The sequence below is a fragment of the Vombatus ursinus genome, unplaced genomic scaffold (assembly GCF_900497805.2).
Source record: "Vombatus ursinus unplaced genomic scaffold, bare-nosed wombat genome assembly UNPS02004596.1, whole genome shotgun sequence".
Lineage (NCBI taxonomy): Eukaryota > Metazoa > Chordata > Mammalia > Diprotodontia > Vombatidae > Vombatus > Vombatus ursinus.
In genome coordinates, this window is record NW_020944374.1 from 6008847 (window position 1) to 6034787 (window position 25941).

General features: G+C 44.7%; 1 protein-coding gene across 1 annotated transcript; it reads left to right on the forward strand.

Moving 5' to 3' along the window:
* Positions 1 to 3392: 3392 nt before the first annotated feature.
* Positions 3393 to 22889, forward strand: LOC114025265 (inositol polyphosphate 5-phosphatase OCRL-1-like). The gene is made up of 9 exons (XM_027838628.1): positions 3393 to 3463; positions 10110 to 10189; positions 14057 to 14095; positions 17951 to 18061; positions 18436 to 18534; positions 18981 to 19101; positions 19192 to 19353; positions 21968 to 22069; positions 22640 to 22889. The coding sequence occupies exons 6-9, from the start codon at positions 19013 to 19015 to the stop codon at positions 22794 to 22796; spliced, it is 510 nt and encodes a 169-aa protein (XP_027694429.1). The 5' UTR covers positions 3393 to 3463; positions 10110 to 10189; positions 14057 to 14095; positions 17951 to 18061; positions 18436 to 18534; positions 18981 to 19012; the 3' UTR covers positions 22797 to 22889.
* The last annotated feature ends 3052 nt before the right edge of the window (positions 22890 to 25941 follow it).

Below are 25941 nucleotides of genomic sequence, written 5' to 3' on the forward strand. Positions count from 1 at the left end.
GAAATTTCCACTTTTGGACAGCTTAGTTTAATGGGGCATTTGATATTACATTTATGACTCGGTTGATTGAGTTATTAAATAACTATGCAGTTAAACATTTGAGTGCCTCCTGTGTTCAGTTGAGGGGTGGTCTACAACAAGTTGGAGCCCTGCCTTCACAGAGCTTACAATAGGTCAAATCTACTCTGGGAACTTTCCCCTATCTCTCCTATTTACTTCTTCTCCATAAGCAATCCGATGCTGCTCATGTCCCTCTGGTCACTTTGGTTAGTGACTCCCGACATTTGTTAAACCCTAAATTCCCCATAAAATGAACTAAATACAATACTCCAGGTTTGGGGAGACCAGTATAGAGGACTAGCACATTCTTCTCCCTCCCTTTTTCTGGACACTCCCCTCCCCCACCTTAAGTCACTGCAGTCCAAGATTATATCAGGTTTTTGTTTTTTTTTGACAGACACATCTATATCTCATGGTTAAAATTCATAATGAGCTCATAGGCAAAATTATCTTTTCCTGTCCCCTTTTTTCTCACACAAACCTCTAGCCATGTTCGTTCTCTGGCCAAGAAATGGAAGGTTTTTAATGGCAGGTTTTGTTTTTCTTAACCTCTCAAAGTTCATTACTTCACATTTTATTCTAATGGTCTCCTAATGGTCCAGTAAGCAGGTCTCCTCACTGCTTCCTACTTTTTGGGAAAATAAATGATCATCTAGACAGGACTTTATCAGACATTCTGCTTTGAGCATAATTGAGACTTCCACACAAAATCCAGTTGAATTCAGGGAATTTGATCCCCATAATAATTATTATGTGTATGTATTTTTATTGCAAAATGAAAGCATGGCATATGGATAAAGAGCCAGTCTTGGAGTCAAGAAAAGACCATTTGTATACCTGATGTAGAAATACTGTAAACACTGAATGACTTGTGTGACCCTGAGTGTGAGCATTGGACAAATCTTTTAGTGCCTCAGATACACTGAAAAAACCCACAACTGTTGCACTGGTTTTTGCACTGGTAGAGTTTCCTATAACTGGTATAAATTGAATCAATGGGGCGGGGGTGCCAGGCCTATGATATTACTATGGTGTAGGGATCCCCATGTGGGAAACTCTGGTACTGATCTGAGTATCTATCTCCCCAACCCTAGTAAGCTCCTGGAAGGCAGGGATTGCTGTTGCTGTTTCTTTATTACTCTCTTTTGCATCAATCCCAGCTCACTACTATGCATATAACAGGCAATCAAAGTTTTAACTCATTGATATCTATCTCATTTCTCCAGATTGGGCTCACCCTCTCCCCACATCAAAACAGCCTGGTTTTGTTTCTTTTTCTTTTTTTTTCTTTCCTGTTTTTAGGGAAGACTATCTGGTTGCTGTGGGCAGGGAGAAGAGAGAGACCAGGGTAGGAGGGAAATTCTAGTAATGACATATGATGTGATATGGATGTGGGACTCGGAATGAGTTGGTTGGGGAGGGGCAGTAAGAAAGGGGAGGAAGACAATGACTCCACAGGATTTTCCAGCCTCTAGTGATTAGAATGGGGGGAAGGAGGGGCTAAAGATGATAACAGTTTAAAATATAAGCCTTTAAACTTAAATTTGGGGGGTGGGCTTGGGGGGGGGTGTATGTGAGTACACAGACAACTATAAATACAACAAGAGGTAATAGATGCAGCTGTGTGAGATGCCCCAAATGTTGTTTAAGCTGTGGGGGTGGGGCTAGACAGAAAGGGGATGATGATTTTAGAGGACTAGGTAGAACGTTTTTTACCTTTTGACACAACGTTCTCACTCTAGCACTTTAGAAATTATGTTAGCCAGAATAATTAAACTAGAACAGAGCAGAGCCCAGGGAACTGGTTCTTCCCCGCCCCACCCTCAGGCCAGCAGGTGAGCTTCCCATCTATCCTACCCAGGGCCCAAGTGTGGGTCTAAAGTGTTTACGCTCTCTTACTGGGTGGGGTTCCCAACTCTACGGTTGCTCCAAGGGCTTAGAGTTAGCGTGCTTTGGGGAATGGCCAAGATTGCTGGTTTACAGGGCTGCACGAGACAGCGGGAAAAGAACCTGGCAGAAGGGACTGAGGAGCAGAAGAGGGGAACTCGTTTTCAAAGGCCCTCGGGCATCATTAAACATATTAGAATCACGGAACAGACTGTTAGAGTGGAAATGGGCAGATTTAGGGATCCTAGATCCTAGAAGTGGAAGGGGACCTCAGACCTTGTCTAATCCAAGCCCCACGATCACACAAGGTTGTACAGTAACATCAAAGGGAAAATTTCAGCCCAGGTCTTCAGACTTCCAGAGCCAAACATTCTTGCCTCTGGGTTCCACGGGATCATTTTCGTCCAAGCCTCTTTGGTTAATTTAACACAGTACTAAGCTTGGCATTTTTTGTGGGGAGGTGGGGGTGGTGGATGGGGGGCCGGGGGGAGGGGAGAACCGTACCTGTGAATAATTTCATTTGCGTATCTGGTGAAGGAACCTCAGCTACCATTGCAGATGGGCCCTTTTTAAACAGCCTGATTTAGAAAGTGCCTAGGGCTCCAAGTGTCACCCAGGGTCACTCAGCCAGCTATGAAGTAGCTGAGCCCTATAGGACAGGAAAGCTAGGCTTTCCAAGTTCTTTGTACTCGCTTGTGCATGGATAACTGGAAGGGCCCCAGGTTGGAGAGGATGATCTAGGGCGACCATTGTCGTTTCGTTGAAAGCCTGTGATCTCAGCAGATGGCTGGCTGGCCGGCTTCCCAGGGGGGAGCCGACGGCCCAGGCAGAAGGCTCCGGCTTTGCAGTGGTGGCGTTAGGACACGCGGGGGCGCCGTTGGCGGAGGGCGGAGCACCGCGCTCACGGCGGCGCTCGCTCCTGCTGGCGCTCACTGGCACTCGTTCTCGCTACAGTCGGCTCGGGGCGCTATCTCGCAGTCCGAGCGCGGGAGCTCTTTGGGCAGCGGTTATTAATTTCTTCAGGCAGGCAAGGCAAGGCAAGGCAAGGCGGGCCGTCAGGCAAGCGGAGGAGGCGGGGAGAGGGCTGGCGGTTGGGTCGTCGGGTTTACACCGTGCGATCTGTGTTCGCAATCCCCGGCGTTCGCCCGCCCGCCCTGATGGATCGGCCCACGACCAGAACGCAGTCCCTCACAGTATCCACCTCGGGGAAGGGCGAGGAGGGGCGGGGGCCGACGGAGGGGGGAGGCGGAGGGGGGAGGGGGAGAGGGAGAGAAGGGCTTCGGTCGCGATTGCCCCCGCTGTGGCGCGCGGGCAGGGGCGGCGGGGAGGGGGGGGCGCCGCCGCTGGGGGCGGCCGTGACCGAAACGGCGGCCGGGCGGGGCTGGGCGCCCCTGCCTTGGCTTTGAGCTTGGATCCCTTGACTGCCCCCGCTTCATACAATCGAGGGCTGGGAGTTGAAGGGCCCCGAACGAGAGGCCTGCCGCTTGACCCTGGTCCGAAGGGGCGCACAGTTTGAGTAAGTAGCCTCCGGATCGGACTGGGGGGAGGGGAATCCTCCGGGCCCTGGGTATCCCCCGCAGGCAGGGACTACTCCGCCAGTGCCAGGCAGCCAGCCTCGGCCACCACCGGGCGCGGCGCCCGGGCCCAGGGTGAAGAGCAGTGCCTTCCGAGGGCTAGGCGGGGCGGGGCGGGGGGCGGGGGGTGGTGGGAGGAGAAGCGTTGAGGGGCAGGAGAATTCGGGAGGTAGGAGGAGAGGGTGGTGGGAGCGAGGGAGGAGGGACCGGGGAGGGGGGGCGGAGGAGGCGGATGGCGGGAGGGAAGAGAAGGGGGAAATATTGAGGGGAGGGGGAGGGGGGGAGGAGGGGGGGGGGGGGGGCAGGAGGGGAACCTTTTTGAAGGCCCTTTTACTTATCCTGGTGTGTCCCAATAAGGACACACCCCCCCCCCCCCCCGGGGGGGGGGGGGGGGGGGAGGATGGGGGGGGGGGGGGGGGGGGGGGGGGGGGGGGGGTCACTAAAGTGTCTGAGACAAGATTGGAATCCAAGTTTTCCTGACTCTAAGTCCAGAGCTTTGACCATGTTATACCTTGCTGCCAACCTCATTCTACTGAGAGAATAAGTCCAGTCCAGGAAAGAGGAAGGGATTGTAGATGTAATAATACTATAGTGATTATAATAATATTATCTCATTTGATCGTCACAACAACCCTGGGTGGAAAGTGCTATTATTATCCCCATTTTACAGATACAGAAACTGAGGCAGAGTGTTCCAGGTCACACACAGGTGGGATTAGAACCTGTGTCTTCCCTGGTTTTTCCCGCCTCCAAGCATGGTGCTGTAGTGCTGTATCTAGATGCCTAGATCTAGAATTGAAAGGGAGCTCCTATGGCCTCTATAGAGATAGTCTAACCACTCTTATTTTCCAGAGAAGGAAACTGAATGATGAGAGGAGAGACCAGCTACCAGTGGGTCCCACAAGTAGCAAAGTTGGGGTGAAAGAAACCTAGAAAGAATCCAATTCTTGGGTGCAGCTAGATGGCGCAGCAGATAGAGCATCAGCCCTGAAGTCAGGAGGACCTGAGTTCAAATCTAGCCTCAGACCAAACACTTGACACTTATTAGCTGTGTGACCCTGGGCAAGTCACTTAACCCCAATTGTCTAAAAAAAAAAAATCCAATTTTTTAATGTTACAGAGCAGAAAACTGAGGCCAAAAGTGAAGAATGCCTTGCCTTGCCACTGACTTATTTGGCCTTGTTACTTCATCCTAGTAATAATAATAACAAATTATTTTTCTCTCTCTCCTCCCTCCTTTTTCTCTATTGTATGGATTTGTGATTTCATAAAGAACTCTGCATGAGCTAACTCCCTCTACCGTGAGAGATCAGCCCTGCTCTGAATCTTAAATCGGAGAAAGTTGATCATCCCTAAGTGACTTACTCAGGGTGATGAAACTTCTATGTCATAGAAGGACTTGGAACCCAGGTCTTTCTGACTCAACTCTGTGCCAGCTCCAAAGGCTTGGGCCTTTTCATATCCCCTTATGATTTAAAGGGCTTCCCTCACACCCTTGTGAGGTAGGTAGTACATATATCCCCATTTTACAAGTGAGGGAGCTGAGGCTTAGGAAGGAACAAGTCACATAATGATACCATCTGGTATTCCTATAGTACTTGAAGGTTTGTTGATTTTACAGGTAAGGAAACAGCTCAAAGAGGGGTATCTCACTTTATTATAATAACATCTGACTTCTTGTTGCCTTTGAAGGGTTGTTCAAAACAGCCCTACAAGATAAATGGTGCAAGTATCATCCCCATTTTGCAGGGGAAGAAACTGAGGGTCAGAACTGGAAAGTGATTTACCCAAAGTTACAGAGTAAATCCCAGTCTCCTGGTGCAAATTTAATATTTTTTTCCACTATATCATCTCAATCTCTTCAGGATAGTGAGAATAATAACACCTCTCCACCTTGCTTGGCCTTTTCAGTCTATGATGTGGATAAAATGAGATAATAGATATGAAAATGTTTAGGAAAAGCTTAAATAAAAGTGCCTTAGAAATGCTGTGTTGTTACTTTTAACAAACTAGGCTTTGCCTTCCTGAATTCTGGGTAGCTTGGTCCCTGATTGCAGCCAATGATGAGAAAATTAGAAACTCCTTTAAATGGAGACTTTTGACACCAGAATAGTTGCTTTAGACATTACCACTTTAATAATTTGACCCAAAGGTCACACAGCCAGTATAAGTATCAGAGCTGGGCCTCAAGCCCAGGTCTCCTGGCTCTGAATCCAGTGCTTTCCCCCCCCCCCCCCCCCCCCCCAATCGAGGACTAATAAATAACTCTCCCACTAAGTGACTTGGGGGCAAAATAGCTTTGCACAGCATGAAGTGGGAGTTTGATAAATTACTGGTGACTGATCAAAAGAATAATGTGGTGAGCTGTCCATGTGGCTGCCAGCTTTCATACCATTGCCACCTTATCTGTACTCAGAATAGCCCTCATAGTGACACCATCATCAGCATTACCTGTGCCAAGGGCCCTAACTGTTCCCCTAGTCAGAACCTTCTGAGGTCTTTCTGGTGACCGTTAAACATTACGTTCGCTCTGAGCTGGCTGACTTTTTGGCAGCCAGGTTCTGCTCATATCATCTCTGCTTACTCCTCTACTCTTTGATTATTTTCTAATCAAGTTGCTGTCCAGTCCTCCTAGAGCAGATACTCCTTTAGAAGTCTGCATCAGATGCCTCCCATCTCTCAGCCTTGCCAGGCCATCCAGGTGACCTCATTCTGGGCTGTAACTGATCCTCTAGCCTGCCATGGGCTGACCCCCTGCTGTGTGCTAGGCACTTGTGCTCTAGGGTCTAATCAGTCAATTTAGTCTTGATGGTTCAGGGGTACCTTGAAGGATCTGTGAACTTGGTACTTCCCTGTGTAATTCTCATCCATATCTTTCAGCAGATACTCCCTAAAGGATGGCATAACAAACAGCTGTTATTTCATCCTGGCTTGGTCAGACCACCTGGTAGCTTAATTGATCCTACAAAAATTTCAACAGGTTATTGAATTATCAAATAGAACATCCATTTATTCAGTTGTTAAAGAACTAACTAAAGAATGTTTTTCATGTTATGCAGTGAGTAAGCTTCTAATTCAGGCTGGACCTCCTTATAGGATGTGGTATCTTTTGGTGGGATTAACATGGTTCAGACTTTCCCAACTCAACTCGGTATTCAACTTGCCTGAGAGTGACCAGGGCCTGAGTGACCTAGCTTAGCCTAGCCAAAGTCACAAGAGATCAGTTTGCACCAGAAAGCTATTTCATTATTGTTATCATCAACAAAACCAAGCCGGTTTTACCCAGCCTTTTCCTATGTCCTCTCCATTGCATGGAAGCACCTTGATCGGCATAGAAAAGGTTCTTTGGCTGGCTCTGGCTCTCTTTAGAACCATGCAAATCTGTCACTTGTATAAAGTGCACCACTTAAATAGATATAGTATTTGATAGTTAGAAAGTTCTTTACATTAGTGCACACATTATCTCATTTGAATCCTTTGAGCAACCCTGTGAGATAGGAAGCATAGGGATCATTGCCGTCCTCATCCCCCTTATTTTCTTGGAAAAAAAAAACCCCAAGGCCTAGGCCCTTCAGTGACTTGTCCAAGTGGCCTAACTAGTCAGTGGAGGAGTAAGAACTCAAACTCATGTTCTGTGGTTCTTCCCACTAGGCCACTCTGTCTCACATGTCATTCTTCTTGATTCAAAGTCAATATTTGCATATTATCACATTCACATTATAATAACATTTATATATTATAATGTTATTAATTCACATGATAATATTTACATATAACCAATAATATAACACCTGTATGCATATTATATTATTAATAATATTTCTATTAATTAATAATGGTATAACACCTGTATATATACTATTATATTATGATTTATAATCTTTTCTTCCACTTACTAACTTGTATTCATTACCTAGTTACTAAAAGTACTCAGAAACTGAGTTAATAAACCAAGTTTGTGTATGGTGACCATGCAGTCAGAGCAAAAGGACCTAGGTAGTCTCAAAAGATATTTCCCATAGGCCATGGTGAACTATTCTAATTCCATTATTGAAAATAACATTCTAGTGACCAGATAGTTATGTCCATAGGTTGCAGTGTCTCTTGGACAGTAGTTGATAAAAATCTGATTTTTTTACTTGTCAAATCCCTTCTTTCTGGACACCATCAGAACCACATCATTCCTAGTTCTTCTTGTTAAAATAATGTGCCCTTCAATTCAACAGGTTTTCTTAACATGCTATACATTCCAAAGGTGTAGATTATTTTTCACTGATTACAGTTTAGCCTGGTTGTCTTTATAGTACACGTGTGGAAACTATTAACCTCATCATTAAATTTCTCTAAATCTCCTTGGTTAAGGAGATGTTTCTAAAAGGCTTTCTTACAGACTGCAAATCCCATCCGCGGTATGTGGTTTCTTGTGTCTTATGTTGCTTGGAAAGTCAAATTAAATTCAGAAGGTTTTCTTGCTAAGCAAGAAAATAGGGAGAGAGATTTGTGGGGTCCCCCTCCCACAAGGGATAGTTCTCAAGTCCTATACCAAGTCCTCCATAGATCATGATGTAGAGCTGACCCTGGACTCTCGATGCTTTGTTCTGGAAGGTCCTACCTACCAGCAGGCCAAGACTTTGAATCACAAGCCTGAGCAAGACCAGTCATCTTCATCTGAGAACTAGCCTCATTAAATGTAGAGAAGTTCATCCCCTACAGGTTGGCTGAGAGGTGATGGATCTTTTTTTGCAGCCACCCCAATGCATGAAGACCATTTTTTGAATGGGTGGAAGTTGGGATCTATGAGAGTTGGGGTAGTTCCCTCATTGATGAAATCACATATCTTGGGAGGATTGCCAATCTAGGTTAGGCTCAAGCCTCTCAGCTTATTCTCTGCCAGGAACAAGGCTGGCTTCCCATTGATTCTTTCTCAGGCAAACAACATTTTTTGTTTCAGGCTATTCTACAACCTCTTGGTAGTGCTCCTTAACCTTATTGCTTCCTTATGACAGTCTTTTATCTTTTTCAACTTTCTCCTTTAAAAGGATTATTGCTAGATGGAGGGTTTAGACTCACTTCTAGCCACACTGTTTCCTGGGCTCCAGTTTTTACCGCAGGGCTATCATGTTTTATGGTGACCTCAAAGATTGCAGTCCCATTGAAGTGTTTATGCTGCTTCCCAGTGCTATCCCGAGTCTACATTCTTTTGCTCCAGAAGTGGCATATTTGAGTAAAGTTAACATAAACCAACAGTTCCTCCTTGCCCTTTACTTTTACCTAGTTTTTGGTATCCATCTGGACTCACAGACCTCTCTTCTACTTCCTTCAAAGACCTTCACAGTTAGCTTCATGTAAGAAGCGTCCCCATATTAGGCAAACAGAATCAAGAAAGGGAAGGCAGAATGAGAATTCTTCCCACGAATCTGGCTAGGCAATTTCCCCTCCCCTAGAGTATCCTCATAAAGTTTAACAGATGTTTAAAAAAAATGAAACAAAACAAAAAACCTAAAGGAGAAAAGCATAAGACAGAAATGGAAAGTTAACCCAGAAAACCAATTTCACTTTTAAATGAGAATTGAACCATTTTAGCAAGTCCTTAAAGGATGGCTCAGACTGATTGCTTACCAAAAGGTCAAGTGACAACAGGTGATGCGTTGATTACAGGCCATCTAGTTCATTAGTAGCATCAACTTTACAGTTCTTGTATCTTACTCTAGGGGACTCAGGTTCAGTCCAAACTTTTATGTGGTCACATATACCCCACCCAACATCCTCATGTTTAATTAAACAAATCGTTACAGGGACAGCTGGTCCCATAGGAAAAAAAATATTATAATTTGCATCTCAGAAGGATTGGCTAAGCTATGATCTTACAACAGGCTTTTGTGATCTGGTTATAATAGCCTAACGTTATGAAATAACAGTGGTTGGGGTGATGTTATGGGGTATACAGAAGTATAAAACTTGACTTACTAACGTTTAGTCTTGGGAAGTGAAAGATAAGAATTTCCTTGTTCAGTTTGTATATTTGGAAGCACGTCATGTGGCTTAGCTTGTAAACATTTATAGGGTGAGGACACAACAGTGTTTTTTATGTCATCTACCCTGCTGTGAGTTGTCAAAAATGACCCCTTAAGGCCAATGCTTTGGGGCAATCCCTAGCTGTCAGTGCTACCCTATACATGTCGTAGGGAACCACATGCAGGAAGTCTAATAAAAGAAAAGATCTTATGGTCATAATCCTCTAATGAATGTAGATTCTCAATGTGAACATAACATTGGCGAGGCGGTATGGTGTACTGGAAAGAGCACTCGATTTGAAGTCAGGCTGTCTGGGCCTAAGGATCCCAGCTTTTCACCTTGATGAATTGTATGGTCATCTCTCTGTGCTTCAGTTTCCCCATTCATAATGATAATAACGTGGTCATGATAACATTACCTCCTTCATGGGGGAGGTGGGGGGGGGGCTCAAATGAGGTACCGTATGTAAAGAAGTGTGTCACCTTAAGGAACCGCAGAAATGGGGACTGTTATTTGGTACTTTTAACACTTTTCATTGGTCGCTGCTCTTAGATCCATCCTTCTGTTTCCTAGGTTAATAATCCAGTTTTATGAAAAGGAGGTGCCTGTACAAGATGTCATTCCTATTAATAGCCACCTTAAATGTATACAAGGTACAAGCTTTGATTACTTAGCTAGTTTCATAATTTTCCCTCTTCGGTCATTATTGTGTTATCTGGCATCACATACACTCAAACTCAGTCACAATCAGTGTTGTACAACAGGTGTACAAAGATGAACCTATTAAATCCACTGTTAGCAGGATGGATGCTTTGAATGATTTGTCCAGGGAAGGTTTTAGGTGGATTGAACTCTCTACACTCTGCTTCACTTGGTGACCCATTCCTGTTGGCTCATTGTCTGAGCTTAAGGAGGTGTATTGTCTGTGGCCAGAGACCAGAGCTTCTCTCTGACCTATCCCTTCATCTCACCTCTCATGACCTGCCATTTTCACCTCTGCAACATCCCTCACATTTATCCCTTCCTCTCTATTCCCATGGTCACCACCCTAGTACAAGCCCTTGTTGCCACCTGGCTGTACCAGGGCAATTTACTTCTAACAGATTTTTTCAGGTCTTCCTTCAATCTGTCCTTAACACCACCTGAACTAATCTTCCTTGTGCTCAGATCTGGTCACAATGCTCCCATGTGCAGGAATCTTCAATGGTTTCCTTTTGCCTAATGCAGGAAGGTCAGACTTAGGTCTGGCATTTAAGGCCTTCCCAAATTTGTCACTACCCTGCCTGTCTAGCCTTAGCTGTTATTCTCTCCTCCACACACTCTACACTTCATTCAATCCAAACTACTCTGTCCTGTGAACCTACCCATGCTCTCTCACCTCTACCTACTTTTGCTCACATTATCACTCATACCTTATCCAAACATTCCATCTGCCTCATCATGCAGCATGGTGCCCAGCACACAGTAGGCATTCAGTAAAGGTCTGTTGAATTGAAATGAATGCTGATTGACCCACATGGAAATTGAACCTGCTGTATTCACTGACCCAAACCATGGGTCTTACCCTTGTCTGAAAGTGTGAGCATTTTATGTGTCTTCTGGCATTCCCCTTTGGGGTTGGGGGGGAAGCCCAGCCCAACCAAAATATCTCACAGTCTGTAGTCCATATTGTTAAGCCTTAATACTGATGAATCACAGGGAAGTAGATTCCAGGGGAAAAAATGTTTGGGCCTCTGCTCTTTTGAATTCCTATCTAGGGATTGAGAAGAGAAGCTATCTGTTATTTCATTTCATAGTACGTGCTAATTCTGTAACCTCAGATTGAATTGAGCTCGGCAGTTGAACATTTGAGGATGGTCTTACAATGTCTCCTTTGGGCCCACTTGATTTAGCAGGCAGGAAGAAGCTTAGTGTACCAGTGCTTGCCTCCAGGGATCTTTTGAGAGAGGCCTGGCTAGAGTAGGTTAATCTTCCATGAGTACTGCTATCAGCACAGCACTGAAGAGATGGAATTATTTGGCCAGCCAGATGTTCTTTTAAACCAGGCACCGACATGCCTTCCTCTGTGTATATCTTGGTCGGTTACGTCTATCTTCCACGTTCGGCCTGTCCTTCCGATAACATGTGGCCTGTCCTTCTGATAACATGTAGCCCCTTATGCCATTTGGCTGGGGAGAAAAGCCAAAGGGAGCCCTTCCAGTTTGCTCTGCTTCCAGGAAGCCCTGTGTTCCTCCTCCTCCTACCTCAAAGATCAACCCTCCCCACCCCCAGTTCTTCAAATCACAGGTTTCAGTGAGAAGAAATGAATTGCAAATTTTAAAAAAATTGTGATATTTTAGCATTTCTTCTCTGGAATTTAGAAATGATTAGCAGTCTAGTGCAGGGCTTCTTAACCTGGGGCCCACAGACCCTCAAAGCATCCTATGGATAGATTTTAGAGAATCTGTGTATTTGGATGGAAAAAAAATGACAGCTTGATTTTCACTAACCTCCAGACACAGTTTCATTATGAAGTTTTCTCAAGAAATGCATTATTTTGAGAATGGGTTTGTAGGCTTCCACAGACTGCCAAAGGGACCCATAATACACAAAATGCTCAAGAACCCCAGTCATTATTTTTATAGGGGATATTTTACTTCCTCCATAGCCTACTTACTTTCCAATTCGTATATTATTTATGCAAGTTCTACTTTTGAGCATTGCACTGAGCTAAAGGACATCACTCCATAGTGTTCATACTCATTCTTTTTGGGGGAGCGGGGCAATGGGAGTTAAATAACTTGTCCAGGGTCATACAACGAGTAAGTGTCTGAGGCCAGATTTGAACTCAGGTCCTCCTGACTCCAGGGCCGGTACTCTATCCATTGTACCACCTAGCTGCCCTGCTTATATTAATTCCTGGTAGGTGTTTTATTTTTCTTGTTTCGGGGGTAGACCCAAATTCATAATTGTCTTTAGACCAACTCTGTCTGGAACTGGAGAGACTTAGTAGCGCACTCTATCTACCTCACAGTCTTTTTGTCACCATTCCATTCAAAGATCGTTGTTCTGGCCCCTTCTCTTGCAGAGCTCTGTGCTGGTACTAGGGGAGAGACAGAGTTGAGATGGCACAAAGTACCCGTCCTCATGAAACTCACCTTTTATCCAGAGAGCTAAGGCATCAACCCCAAAAAATGAATGAATGAAAAAGGAGGACTATCATGCCCACACACAATGCACCATGAAATACACTAGAGAAGTCTGAAACAAAGGGATACAGGAGGCAGAATATCGTCCAAAGGGCAGGGACATTACTTAGAAGCAAGAAAGGTTTTGTGGAAGAAGAGAGGGCAGTGAGGACCTTTCAAGGCTAGAGGGGAATTCAGCAGGCAAAGAGGGGAATAAGTCAAGGTACAGGGAAACACTTCACAGGGACACCGAGGTAGGAAAGCTCAAGGGGCAGAATAGACCAGTTGGGCTGGTAGCATGTACAGCAGAAGGAAGTGACCTTAGATAATGTTACAAAAGTCAGATGCCACCAGATAGTGGTGGGCCTTGAATACCAGAAATGAGAAATTTTAACTGTACTTGTTGGGCAATAGGGAGCCACTAAAAGTTTTTTGAAGAGGGGAGTGACATGTTTGCACAAGAATTAAATGGATGCTTTTGCAAGTGATAAAGTACCGTGGCAGAGACAGTAACAGGAGTAGGCTGTCATGTGCTAGAGGGGCTATGATCAGGAGGCTTAAGATGGGCCTTACAGTGCAGTTAAGGGGATCAGACACAAGAACACATAGCTGTAATACACAGTAGTATTCATACACATGGATCTGAAAGACCTAGGGCCATGAAGCCAAGTTGAAGAAAGTGAGGGAGGAACAGGTAGGTACCATAGTTCCAAGGCAGGCCAGAGTCCAAAGGTGAGAGAACTTGACAGCAAGCAGCCAGAACCAAAGGAGAGCCCTGATCCTCCAGAAGGAGCCAGTAACTGGCTGCCTGCCTCCTGAGCATGTGTGGCTCTGAGGTCACAGGTGCTAAACATAGCCAGAAGGCAGTAGAAAACCTTCAGATGAACTGGGCCCCTAAGTGGCTTGGATCCCTAGGAAGGTCATTATGGAACAGATCTATGTTAGGATAGTAATTCCTGGCCTTCTGAGGTCCGTTATTTACCTTAGTCTCTGAAGAGAAAACATCTGAAGAACTAGTATATTAAATCTGGTTATTTGGTTAAGGGGAATTAAATTTTTCTTCATTTGAATTTCTACTGGTACTATTTCCCTGACTGTATGAACTGTATACTCCAGGAGTTTGCCTTGTTTTGAAGATTCCCTTTAATTATCTGTTCAATGAATTTTTCTCTTAGTTGATATCTCTGCAGTCTCAGAAGCTTGGGTACCTTCCCAAAAGGTCAAGGGTTTTCTGAATGACTTTTAAGACCTAAAAGTGATTATTGAAGGCTGGAGTGTTTTTTGAGTTGGGTTTGTAATTCTTTTGATGTTTATAAATTATCTTTCCCTTACTAATTAACATTTTTTTCCCAGAAGCAGAAGAGACCCTACTGATTGACATAGCAGCCCACAGTGAGTATTTTCTCAAATAGAATAAATCTCAGCAAATAAACAATCAGTATTCACTTAATTGAACATTTACTATGAGGAAGGCAGAGGAGGAAAGAATGGTATTCCCTCTAGCATCTTAGCCTCTGTTCTCCATCTTTTTAAGACAACCATACAAATTAACACCAGATCAAATGCAAAAAAAATCAAGTAGCAAACTAGAATTTTAGAAAAAATGGAAAACAGGCTGGGCCTTGATGCCCTCAGGCCACCAGTACCTTAAGCCAAAGCACTGATGTGAGCTCTCTCTAACTTTGTTTTGTGTGTATTCTACCATCTCTCACTCCTGGGGTTTTTTCCCTTGACTCCTTAGTAGATAATTCTGTTTTCCTTTCTTTATATTGTCTTTGGGAACTACAGAGTTACTGAAATTCCTTGTCTCCTGTACCCCCTTTTTTTTTTAAGCCCCCCTCTTCCTCCCTAGGAGTCTGTATCCAGGCCAGAGGGAGCTTTGTCCATCTCTTTACTTTCCTTTGAACTTTTCAAGAACACATTCCTCTTTGATTTCCTCTGCAGGCTGTTCTTCACTGTTTACCATTTTTCATTGTAATGTGTTATGGGGAAAAGACAAATCAACACTTGGGAGGTTGCTGTGGGCCAGCAGGTCTGACCACTGAATCGGAATCTTCCTAACCTAATGTTCTTCCTAACTTTGATGGAGCGGTGCATGACATTGTGCTAGAGGAAATGGGGCATATACATGGTTTTGTTTAGACATGGTTCCAACCTTTAGCAGTGTCAGAGTCTAATGATTTGGGTAGCCACAGCTTCCGTAAGTCTCTTCAAGTTCTGATACTAGGATTCTCTTGGAGGTTTGGAGTAGTGTTGCTGCTCTTCCCAGCTTTCTGATCCTATAAGACTGAGTTAAATAAACCCAGCTGCTGGCCCCTATTTGCCGATGTCCAAGGGAGAACATAACCTACCCATGTGTTCTTCTGCTTAAAAAAGAGAAGGAGAAAAAGATGAAAATAGAGCAAAGGCAGTGATGGCCTGAATCCCTAGCCTTAACTGTAGCAGTTGCAGCAGTAGCAACAGCTGACCTTTCTGTCAAAATGAGATACTGGTGGTAGGTTCTGTTCCTGGTGAGGTTATGACCCGAAAATGAAAAGTCAAACTAAGCAGCATTTATCAAAAAATGGGCTTTATTGCATCCTCTCCTATCGTATAGAAATCAATCATGTATTGGCACATATATTGGCATTGTAGAGAATTGGACTGGGGGAAAATTTAGCAAGAATCATTCTTGCATTACAGGAAAACCTAGAGGAAAGCCAGTTTTCACTTTGATATCTGACCTGAACATTGCCTGCCCATCAGGGCACATAGAGTTTGTTGGAAGTAAGCAACTAGCCTGAGCCTTTGGGCCCGTCATTTCTTGGGTCATCTGGTGGTCCTGATTTGACTCCTTCATGTGGTTTACCATCATAGGGCTTTTTCTAGGCATTTGCCTGCTGAAAAATCTTTCTCATGTTCTAAATTAATGGAGTATTGAGGAGAGGACTTTGTTATCAGCAATTGATTAACTTAAATGAGCGAGAATTAACTTGTTTGAAAGATTCTCGCCTGTAAAATGCAAGGATTGGCTCAGATCTATCTCTCAGTTCTCTTTCAGCCTCAGGTTTCTATGATTTTCTATGAGAAAGAAGTAACATGATCTATAGTAGTGGTTTAGAGATCACTTGAAAAGGCTTATGTTCATCCTGGGCCACATGAATCCTCCGGGGTGTTGGGAATGGTCTCAGAACCATTATAAATTTCCTTTGATTCCTGCTTTGGGGTCTCTTTGAAATTGGTGCCATTGGAATGCCTGGCATGCGACTGGAGTCCTCTGTCCAGATGCTGTTGTCAGGTGGGTTATATGGCACTCTCTGAGTGTGTCTGGGGCCCTAATCTTAGAAGCTGTTCAATCGGTTTTGCCAAAATATCTTTCACGGCATTGAGGAGAATATTCTTATTTAAAATCTCCTGTCCCACAGTCTCATGCATCTTGACATTTTTCATAAAGATTCTCTAGGAAAGGGGTCAGTATGGGCCCAAAGAAAGGAGTTTTAATTCTTTGCCTCCAGGCTGCTTCTGATTGCTACATCTCTGCTCAGTCCTTTGCCCCCACCCCCACCCCTTTTCTCTCTCCCCTGTGTTTTACTCTATTCAGTGCCCTTGTTATTTATTTTATTTATTATTTATGCTTCTAGAAAGGATTCGAAGCAGCCTATGCTCAGTGCCTTCTCCTCTCTTTCTCCCTGGGTGCCCTCCTTTTGGTTTTATTTTTTTTGCTCAAGCTTTCTTCCCCCAATTCTTTCAAAATAATTCTGAGTGCTCCCAGTGTGGTAAACCTCTTCTTCTTTTTTCTGAACTAAAGCCAGCAGATTATGAGCACGAGGGAAAAGAAGATAGGCAAAGGTTCACAAATGGGTCACTGCCCTAACGAAACAAGGAAGTTCATTTCATGCCAAGTATTTGACAAGTTTGAATGCTTTGTTACATGTAAAGAAAAGGCCTAGATAGATCTTCTACTTAGCTACATTTATTTTTATTTTTACTAAATGACCAGAGGATATTGCTTTTATATTGTATTTGGGAGGTAAAGTTTTAATAGCCATCATGAATAATGCTTATTATTACTTATTAAGGATTTTCCATTTGGAAGGGAATTACGTAGACTGCTTTTGCTTCAGGAAGGCCTAAGACAGTCCTGTATACCTTAATGTGGCTGCCAAATTAGCCAACCATCCCACTTGCCTTTTGTCCTCTGTTTTTAAGCTATAACTAGCTAATAATAATGGGGATCCACAGCAAAGAAGTGAGGCCAGTTGATAGTGAGGAATGTTCCTTCACTGGGTACAGACAGCCCGTTCCCCCTCCCCAAAATCTCCAGTGTCATGGGTTGACTTTTGACTTTCTTGGAAATAGATTAGTATACCATGAGGGTGCAGTGGGCATTACTATATTAGTTTGCCCATTTCCATGGCCCATCAGCCTCTGGGGGTATTCACTTCTATTCTGGATTATCCCTGTCACCATCTTGGACTGGTTTCTGAAGTTGGTTCCTAAAAACATCAATTTACCTCTACATCAGCACAGCAGGCTTTCCTGGCCTTTTAACCCCTTAGGGCCCCTAATTGCACTCTGAATTTCTGGCCTGGCCTTTTCCCTTTCTAGTTCTTAATCTGTAGAATTGCTTGAGGCAGTGTAATGTTATGGAAAGAACATTGCCTTTACAATCAAGAAAACCTAGGTTGAAAACCTTCCTCTAGCTTCCTGACCAAGGTCAAGTCATTTAACTGCTGTATGCCTTGGTTTTTTTATCTTATTTGAGGCAGGTAGGTAGCACAGTTGATAGAGCATAGATGTGGAGTCAGGAAGACCTGAGTTCAAATCTGGTCACAGACACTTATAGCTATGTGACCCTGGGCAAGTCACTTAACCTCTATTTGCCTCAGTTTTTCCATCTGTAAAATGGGGATGATAATAATAGCCCCTACCTCCCAGGGTTGTTGTAATATTTGTAAAAACACTTAGCACAATATCTGACACATAGTAAGAGCTGTATAAATGTTGCTGTTACTATGATTATTATTATCATCATCTGTAAGATAGGGAATGAATATCTACCTCCCAGGATTATTGTGAGAATCAAATGCGATAATGCATAGAAAAGGATTTTCAAACCTTGAGGTGTATTCTGTGAATGTCAGCTATTAACATGATTTTGTCAGTGTTCTGTATTCTTTGTGATCTGCATTCTCTCATTTGCCAAAAAAAAGTTAAGCTCATGATCAACCAGTCTTGTTCCTTAGCCCTCTGTTTGCCTCTTTCTAGCTCCCTGCAAAATCCGGGTCCAGGGTGAGTGGGTAGGAGAGCGTCTCTTTGAAATCCCTGATGAGGATCGGTGCCTGACTTTTCTCACAGACATCCTTGCTGCTCAGGATGGTAATTTGATACTTGGTGGTGTTTTTTGTTTTGTTTTGTTTTGTTTTTAATCTCCTTTGGATAGAGGTGGATTTATTCTATGTTGACACAGACTAGAATTTACCAAGGCCATTGAACAGGGGCCTCACTACTTCAGCCTAGAGGTCAGTTGTTTTCTAGATGGACTTGGAAGGATAGGTTTGGGGATGAGCATTCAAATCTAGAGCTACCTTGGAAGGCAGAACTGTCACTGCTTATCGTTGGCCTACTTTATAGTCAATTTGGATGCCCTGAGTTGGCCCCAGGGCCATTGCAGTTGGCCTTTTCTTTGTGAATTCCACTTGGTATTGGGTGACCAGTTTTTTATGCTTATCTCTCTCTCTCTCTCTCTCAAGCTTATAAACCTACTTCAGTTCCTGAGTTCAGGGAGTCCACCAGCTGGTACCAGAAATTAGAAACTTCGGAAAAAACTCCCAATGAATCAGATGTTTCAGGTACTAAAGAAGAATCTCTTTCCATGGCTGCTCTGATCATTGTGGTCATGAGATTTTTATCTGTACAGATGAGATGATGTGACTAAATGGCAGTGTTGGAGTGCCCAGGGGCCTGGTTTCCCATGGTCCACTCCAGCTTTTAACTTCCTTCTAACCCTTCACGTAGTGTATGGTATCTCTTCAGGCTCCGGGTTAATGTGTCTCTACTTCTACTTAGTATGTCAACCCTTCCTGACTGATGTGCTTGCCCCCCAGACCTCCAAGGTAATGCTCTTTTCCCATCCTCCCTGGTATCTTCTTTCAGTCTGAAAGTGCTCAAATTTCTAGCCCTACACTGACTTACTTGGAAGTTATCCCTTTTTCCCTTTGACCTTGTTAGTTCTAAACTCTTTTAGAGGAGGGGGGCAAAACCTCCCTAATAACTTGAATGCTTCTTGCATTTTCAGGAGTGCTAGGATTTGAAGATAATTTCACTGAAATGAGTTTGGAGAAGAAAATAAATATACACAATAGGCAAATAAGGACCCGTCGGGAGCCCCCACCACCCCCCGGCCACATAAGCAAACAGTAAGTCCTGTCTGAGAAGCACCTAAGTCCTATATGATAGACTTCGACTCCAAGAGAATTGTGGTTTTGATTCCCTTATTCCCTTGCCAGGTTTTTACGTGAAAAGGAAGCTGTGGGCAAAGACCAGCCAAAAGTGACCAATACCATGCGGAAGCTTTTTGTGCCCACCTCCCAGTCTGGGCAGCGAGAGGGACTCATCAGACACATTCTGGCAAAGCGAGAGAAAGAATATGTGAATATTCAGACTTTCAGGTTAGGACGCCTTCCCTTCCCTCACTCCCCCAAGGAAAGGAGGATGGGCGCGTCATATATGTCATTTGACATTTGGGTTGCCACCTTTAAACTTTCCTGAATACCTTAGAGGGTGAAAAGGGCCAACTGCTTCTCTCCCTTGCCTCTGAGTTAGTTAAGGGCCAAGACAGACAGTTGTGGTCTCTGCAGTCATCTGGAGAGATTCCACAACCTCCCTTCGAATTTCTAATTACCAATTTATTACCACATCCTAATCGCCAAAACATAGGATTTTGTTCTTCTGTGGTCACCTCTCCTGAGAGTACCATCCACCTTTACAGCCATGACAAGTTCTTTTAAGTTAATAAGAAAAAAATTAAAATAATCTAAACTAAGAGACTGCTTTTCAACATACTTCAACAGCTTGTTCGTCTGTTTACCTGTGCAATGATTTTTCAAGGAGGTGTCTGGGTAGTTAAATATTGAAGGCCCTTCCTCTCCCCCTATCATCACCAGATTCTGACTCAGAGCTGCCTGAAGTTTCACCTACTGCCTCCTTCTGACTTGGAGGTCTGGAACAGACTTCTGTAATAACCCTTTCATTCTTTTTCTATTCTCGCCCTGACCTAAATACTTTTCTCCCTGTTGACCTCATTCCCATACTTCCAACTACATTCAGTGTGACAAAAATTTGTTAAGAGCTGCTCGCTACAGAGCCCTCAGGTAGGCACCGAGTGAGACACAAAGCTTAACTAAGACATCATCTGCCCAAATTTTTTGGGCAATTGACTTAATGCTCCATGCTATTTTGTATATATAGTACCTTAGCGTAGGACAAAGTAACTTAGCAGGGAATGGGTATAAACATGGTGCTTGCATGACCAGACAATGTCTAGTGATTGCTAAAGAATTTGACTTTATAGGCATGGACTCCTTATTTTCATTACTTTTAAAGAGTTTTTGACTACTTGGTCCGAGAAAAGAAGGTACAGTCTCTGCCCACATAAAGTTCACGGCGGAGATAGGATTTGTGTACAGATAACTGTAATGGACAATCAAACTTGAAGTACAAACACTGTACTTACTGTTTGAGATCTAAGGGAGAAAAGGTCAAATTTCTACATCTAACCCTGTTCTGCCTTTACTCATTTTCTTCACAACGTCTAGGATGTATTTCTCTTCCCTAGTCATCTTTTAAAACTCAAATTTGACTCCCTCCCCCTACCGGAAGCCTTACAGTTTCCAACCTCTACCACAGCTGGTAATGAATTCATTTTGTAGCTCTGATGCACTTACCATGTGATGTCATTGTGAAGAACTTAGCACAGTGGGCACACATAATAAGTGCTATGTAAATGCTAAGAGTTATTATCGTCGTTATTATTAATTATTTATATGATTCTGTGTCTTATTCCTTATATAGATTGTAAGCTCCTTGAAGACAGAGAAATAGCATCTGGTCTAAACGTTCTATCTTCCCCCAGCACTTGGAAGACTGCTCTGTACACAGCCATGTACCAAGTACACATTTGTTAGATGACTGGCAGTGCCATCTTCCTTTCAGTCTTTCTTGAACAGTGTAGTCTAGGGTTCCAGACTGTTCTATCACATTCCACGAGTTCTAGTTAAGCTACTATCCTAAGTCATACTCTCTAAGTACTCTTCTTTCCCTATGACCTTTGTATCTGTATGTAAACAATTCAGATAGTTATAGGTTCCCCCCTTCTGATTTCCCTCTTGGTATTATTCTATGTAGTAATAAGGCAGTATGGAGTAGTGGTTAGAGGCCCATCCTGGGAGTCAGGAAGGCCTTGGTTCCAGTTCTGCCTCTGACACATACTAGCTGTGTGACCAGGGGCAAGTCACTTAACCTCCAAGTGCCCCAAAGCTACTCTGGAAGATGATAAGCTACAAATGAGTTGCTAATTTGTATGACAGAGAGAGTTTTCCCACTGGCACCTTCCCCACATCGATGAGATCCCCGGTCTCTACAGTCCCATGGTAGCCTGTGGAAAAAAAGGTGGCAGACTTGACTCTAACTTCTAGTAAAGTTATATCTTCCCACCTCTCTTTAAAAGTCCCAGAATCCGAGTATACATGAAAATAACTTTGTTGTCTGCAAGGTATTCCCATCAAGTAGCTGCCTAATTACTCTTGATGTAAGAATTGGGAATGATGAATAAGTAAATAAATTGTCCTGTGCAGTTAACTTCATTCTCCTTTGTGACTCTGGGCAAGACTCTTCCCTTTGCTGAACTTCAGTTTCTTCTTCTGTAAAATGGGGATAATTGTACCTGCACTGCTTATTGTGAGGTGAGTGCTTTGTATTAGCACTTTTAAAGTGCTAGCAAAAATGTGAGCTATTATAGTGCTCATTTTGGTAGATTTTCCTAAGGAAAACAATTTAGGTGATGAATGTGAGTAAGTATGTCCATGTGTACTCATGGATGCTGAGAACAGGGGCGTTTGCTTGCATGTCTGGCCAGATTTTGAAAACATGTTTGAAATAACTATTTTTCCCAAGTGCTGCATCTTCCGATGTGAGTAACATAAGAAAACACTTTATATCGGTTCATATTTGGGTTTTTGTTTTGTTTTTTTAAAATAATCTGTTTTGGTCGTTGGTGTGTGCCAGGTTCTTTATTGGAACATGGAATGTGAATGGTCAGTCTCCAGACAGTGCTTTGGAACCCTGGCTGAACTGTGATACCGATCCTCCAGATATTTACTGCCTTGGGTAAGAGATACTGTTGTCAGATCTGCCCCTTTCCTTCTCAGTTTTGTTTCTTTAGAGAAATCTTTTTGTGTTTTTTTTGTTTTTGTTTTTGTTTTTGTTTTTGTTTTTTGGCTAGGCAAGGGGGTTAAATGACTTGCCCAGGGTCACACAGCTAGTGAGTGTTATGTGTCTGAGGCCAGATTTGAACTCAGGTCCTCCTGACTTCAGGGCCTGTGCTCTATCCACTGCGCCACCTAGCTGCCCCTTTTTTTAATCTTAAAAGCCAAAGTTTGAGATAACTTGGTAGCAATGACTTCATCAGAGCTCAGAGCCAAACTTTCTTTCCCACCTTTTGGAAATGCATAATATTCAGTGCATTTTTCTTTATATGTCTTCTAAATATAATGTTAGAATCTTCAGAAAAGAAAGTTCTATGTCATCACTGGACACTGCAGTGACTAGAACACTTCTAGGAAAGTACTGATTGTTTTTCTCTTCCCCTTTTTGATCCTGTATTTCTAGATTTGAGAAGGAGTAGGTTAGAAATAGCTAAAGCAGTATGTATTCATCTCTATATCCCCTTCTTATTAGGTTTCAAGAACTGGATTTAAGCACAGAAGCTTTCTTTTACTTTGAGTCTACAAAGGAGCAGGAGTGGCTGACATCTGTGGACAGAGCCTTACACTACAAATCCAAGTATAAGAAAGTGAGTCCAGTTGAATTTTCTTCTTCAGCATGGGATTTATGAGCGGGTTCTCTCTGGTCCGTAACTTGCTTTAACAGAGGAGCGGAAAATGAATTCGTTCCAGCCTAGAATAATGAAAAATGCCAAGTCCATCCATTACCTGGGTAAAGAGTACCCCAAGACTGAAATTGGTCTCAGATAATATGGTCAGACTTAGATATTTTACTCAGAAAATCACAAAATCCCCAAGTTGGAAGGGCCCCCCTCAGAGGCCATTAGGTCCAATGGCCCCCATACAGAAACCGTCAGGTCCAAAGTCCTGCTTCAGGGGCTATTAGGTCCAAGGCCCTCCTACAGAGGCCATCAGGTTCAAGGCATCCCTACAGAGGCCATTAATTCCAAAGCCCTCCTAAAGAGGCCATCAGGTCCAAGGATCCCCTATGGAGGCCATTAGGTCCAAGGCCCCCCTACAGACACCATTAGGTTCAAGGCCCTCCTACAGAGGCCATCAGGTTCAAAGCACCCTTACAGAGGCCATCAGGTCCACGGCCCTTCTACACAGGCCATTAGGTCCACGGTCCCCCAAACGGAGCCCAGGTTCAAGGCACCCCTACGGAGTCCATTAGGTCCAAGGTCCTCCAAGTTCAAGGCCTTTCTACAGAGGCCATTAGGTCCAGGATGCTCCAAGTTCAAGGCCTTTCTACAGAGGCCATTAGGTCCAAGGTCCTCCAAGTTCAAGGCCTTTCGACAGAGGCCATTAGGTCCGGGGTCCTCCAAGTTCAAGGCCTTTCTGCAGAGGCCATTAGGTCCAAGGTCCTCCAAGTTCAAGGTGTTTCTACAGAGGCCATTAGGTCCAAGGTCCTCCAAGTTCAAGGCCTTTCGACAGAGGCCATTAGGTGTAAGGCCCCTCTATAGAGGCCACCAGGTCCAAAGTCCTCCTTCAGGGACCATTAGGTTCAAGGCCATCCTACAGAGACCATCAGGTTCAAGGCACTCCTACAGAGACCATTAGGTCTAAGGTCCTCCAAGTTCAAGGCCTTTCCACAGAGGCCATCGGGGCCAAAGTCCTCCTTCAGGGGCCAGTGGGTTCAAGGTACTCCTACAGAGGCCATCAGGTCCAAGGATCCCCTATGTAGGCCATTACGTCCAAGGCCCCCCAAAAGACAGAATTAGGTTCAAGGCCCTCCTACAGAGGCCATCAGGTTCAAGGCCTTTCTGCAGAGGCCATTAGGTGTAAGGCCCCCATACAGAGGACATCAGGTCGAAAGTCCTCTTCCACCGGTCATTAGGTCCATGGCCCCCCTATACAGGCCATCAGGTTCAAGGCATCCCTACACAGGCCATTAGGTCCAAGGTCCTCCAAGTTCAAGGCCTTTCCACAGAGGCCATCGGGTGCAAAGTCCTCCTTCAGGGGCCAGTAGGTCCAAGGCCCTCCTACAGAGGCCATCAGGTCCAAGGATCCCCTACGGAGGCCATTAGGTCCAAGGCCCCCCTACAGACACCATTAGGTTCATGGCCCTGCTACAGAGGCCATCAGGTTCAAAGCACCATTACAGAGGCCATTAGGTCCAAGGTCCTCCAAGTTCAATGCCTTTCTACAAAGGCCATCAGGTCCAAGGCCCCCCTACAGACACCATTAGGTTCAAGGCCCTCCTACAGAAGCCATCAGGTTCAAGGCCTTTCTACAGAGGCCATTAGGTGTAAGGCCCCCATATAGAGGACATCAGGTCCAAAGTCCTCCTCCAGGGGTCATTAGGTCCACGGCTCCCCTATAGAGGCCATCAGGTTCAAGGCATCCCTACAGAGGCCATTAGGTCCAAGGTCCTCCAAGTTCAAGGCCTTTCCTCAGAGGCCATCGGGTCCAAAGTCCTCCTTCAGGGGCCAGTTGGTTCAAGTCGCTCCTAAAGAGGCCATCAGGTTCAAGGCCTTTCTACAGAGGCCATTAGGTGTAAGGCCCCCATACAGAGGACATCAGGTCCAAAGTCGTCCTCCACGGGTCATTAGGTCCACGGCCCCCCTAAAGAGGCCATCAGGTTCAAGGCATCCCTACACAGGCCATTAGGTCCAGGGTCCTCCAAGTTCAAGGCCTTTCTACAGAGGCCATTAGGTCCAGGGTCCTCCAAGTTCAAGGTGTTTCTACAGAGGCCATTAGGTCCAAGGTCCTCCAAGTTCAAGGCCTTTCGACAGAGGCCATCAGGTCCAAGGCCCCCCTAAAGACACCATTAGATTCAAGGCCCTCCTACAGAGGCCATCAGGTCCAAGGATCCCCTATGGAGGCCATTAGGTCCAAGGCCCCCCTACAGACACCATTAGGTTCAAAGCCCTCCTACAGAGGCCATCAGGTTCAAAGCACCCTTACAGAGGCCATTAGGTCCAAGGTCCTCCAAGTTCAATGCCTTTCTACAAAGGCCATCAGATCCACAGTTCCCCTACAGAGGCCATCAGGTCCATGGTCCTTCTCCACAGGCCACTAGGTACACGGTGCCCAAAACGGAGCCCAGGTTCAAGGCACCCCTACGGAGTCGAGTAGGTCCAGGGTCCTCCAAGTTCAAGGCCTTTCTACAGAGGCCATTAGGTCCAGGGTCCTCCAAGTTCAAGGTGTTTCTACAGAGGCCGTTAGGTCCAAGGTCCTCCAAGTTCAAGGCCTTTCGACAGAGGCCATTAGGTGTAAGGCCCCTCTACAGAGGCCATCAGGTCCAAAGTCCTCCTTCAGGGACCATTAGGTTCAAGGCCGTACTACAGAGGCCATCAGGTTCAAGGCACTCCTACAGAGGATTTTATGTCCAAGGTGCTCCAAGTTCAACGCCTTTCCACAGAGGCCATCAGGTCCAAAGTCCTCCTTCAGGGGCCAGTTGGTCCAAGTCCCTCCTACAGAGGCCATCAGCTCCAAGGATCCCCTACGGAGGCCAGTAGGTCCAAGCCCTGCCTACAGACAGCATTAGGTTCAAAGCCCTGGTACAGAGGCCATCAGGTCCAAAGTCCTCCTCCAGGGTTCATTAGGTCCAAGGATCCCCTGCAGATGTCATCAGGTCCACGGTCCTTCTACAGAGGCCATTAGGTACACAGTCCCCCAGATGGAGCCCAGGTTCAAGGCACCCCTACGGAGTCCATTAGGTCCAGGGTCCTCCAAGTTCAAGGTGTTTCTACAGAGGCCATTAGGTCCAAGATCCTCCAAGTTCAAGGCCTTTCTACAGAGGCCATTAGGTGT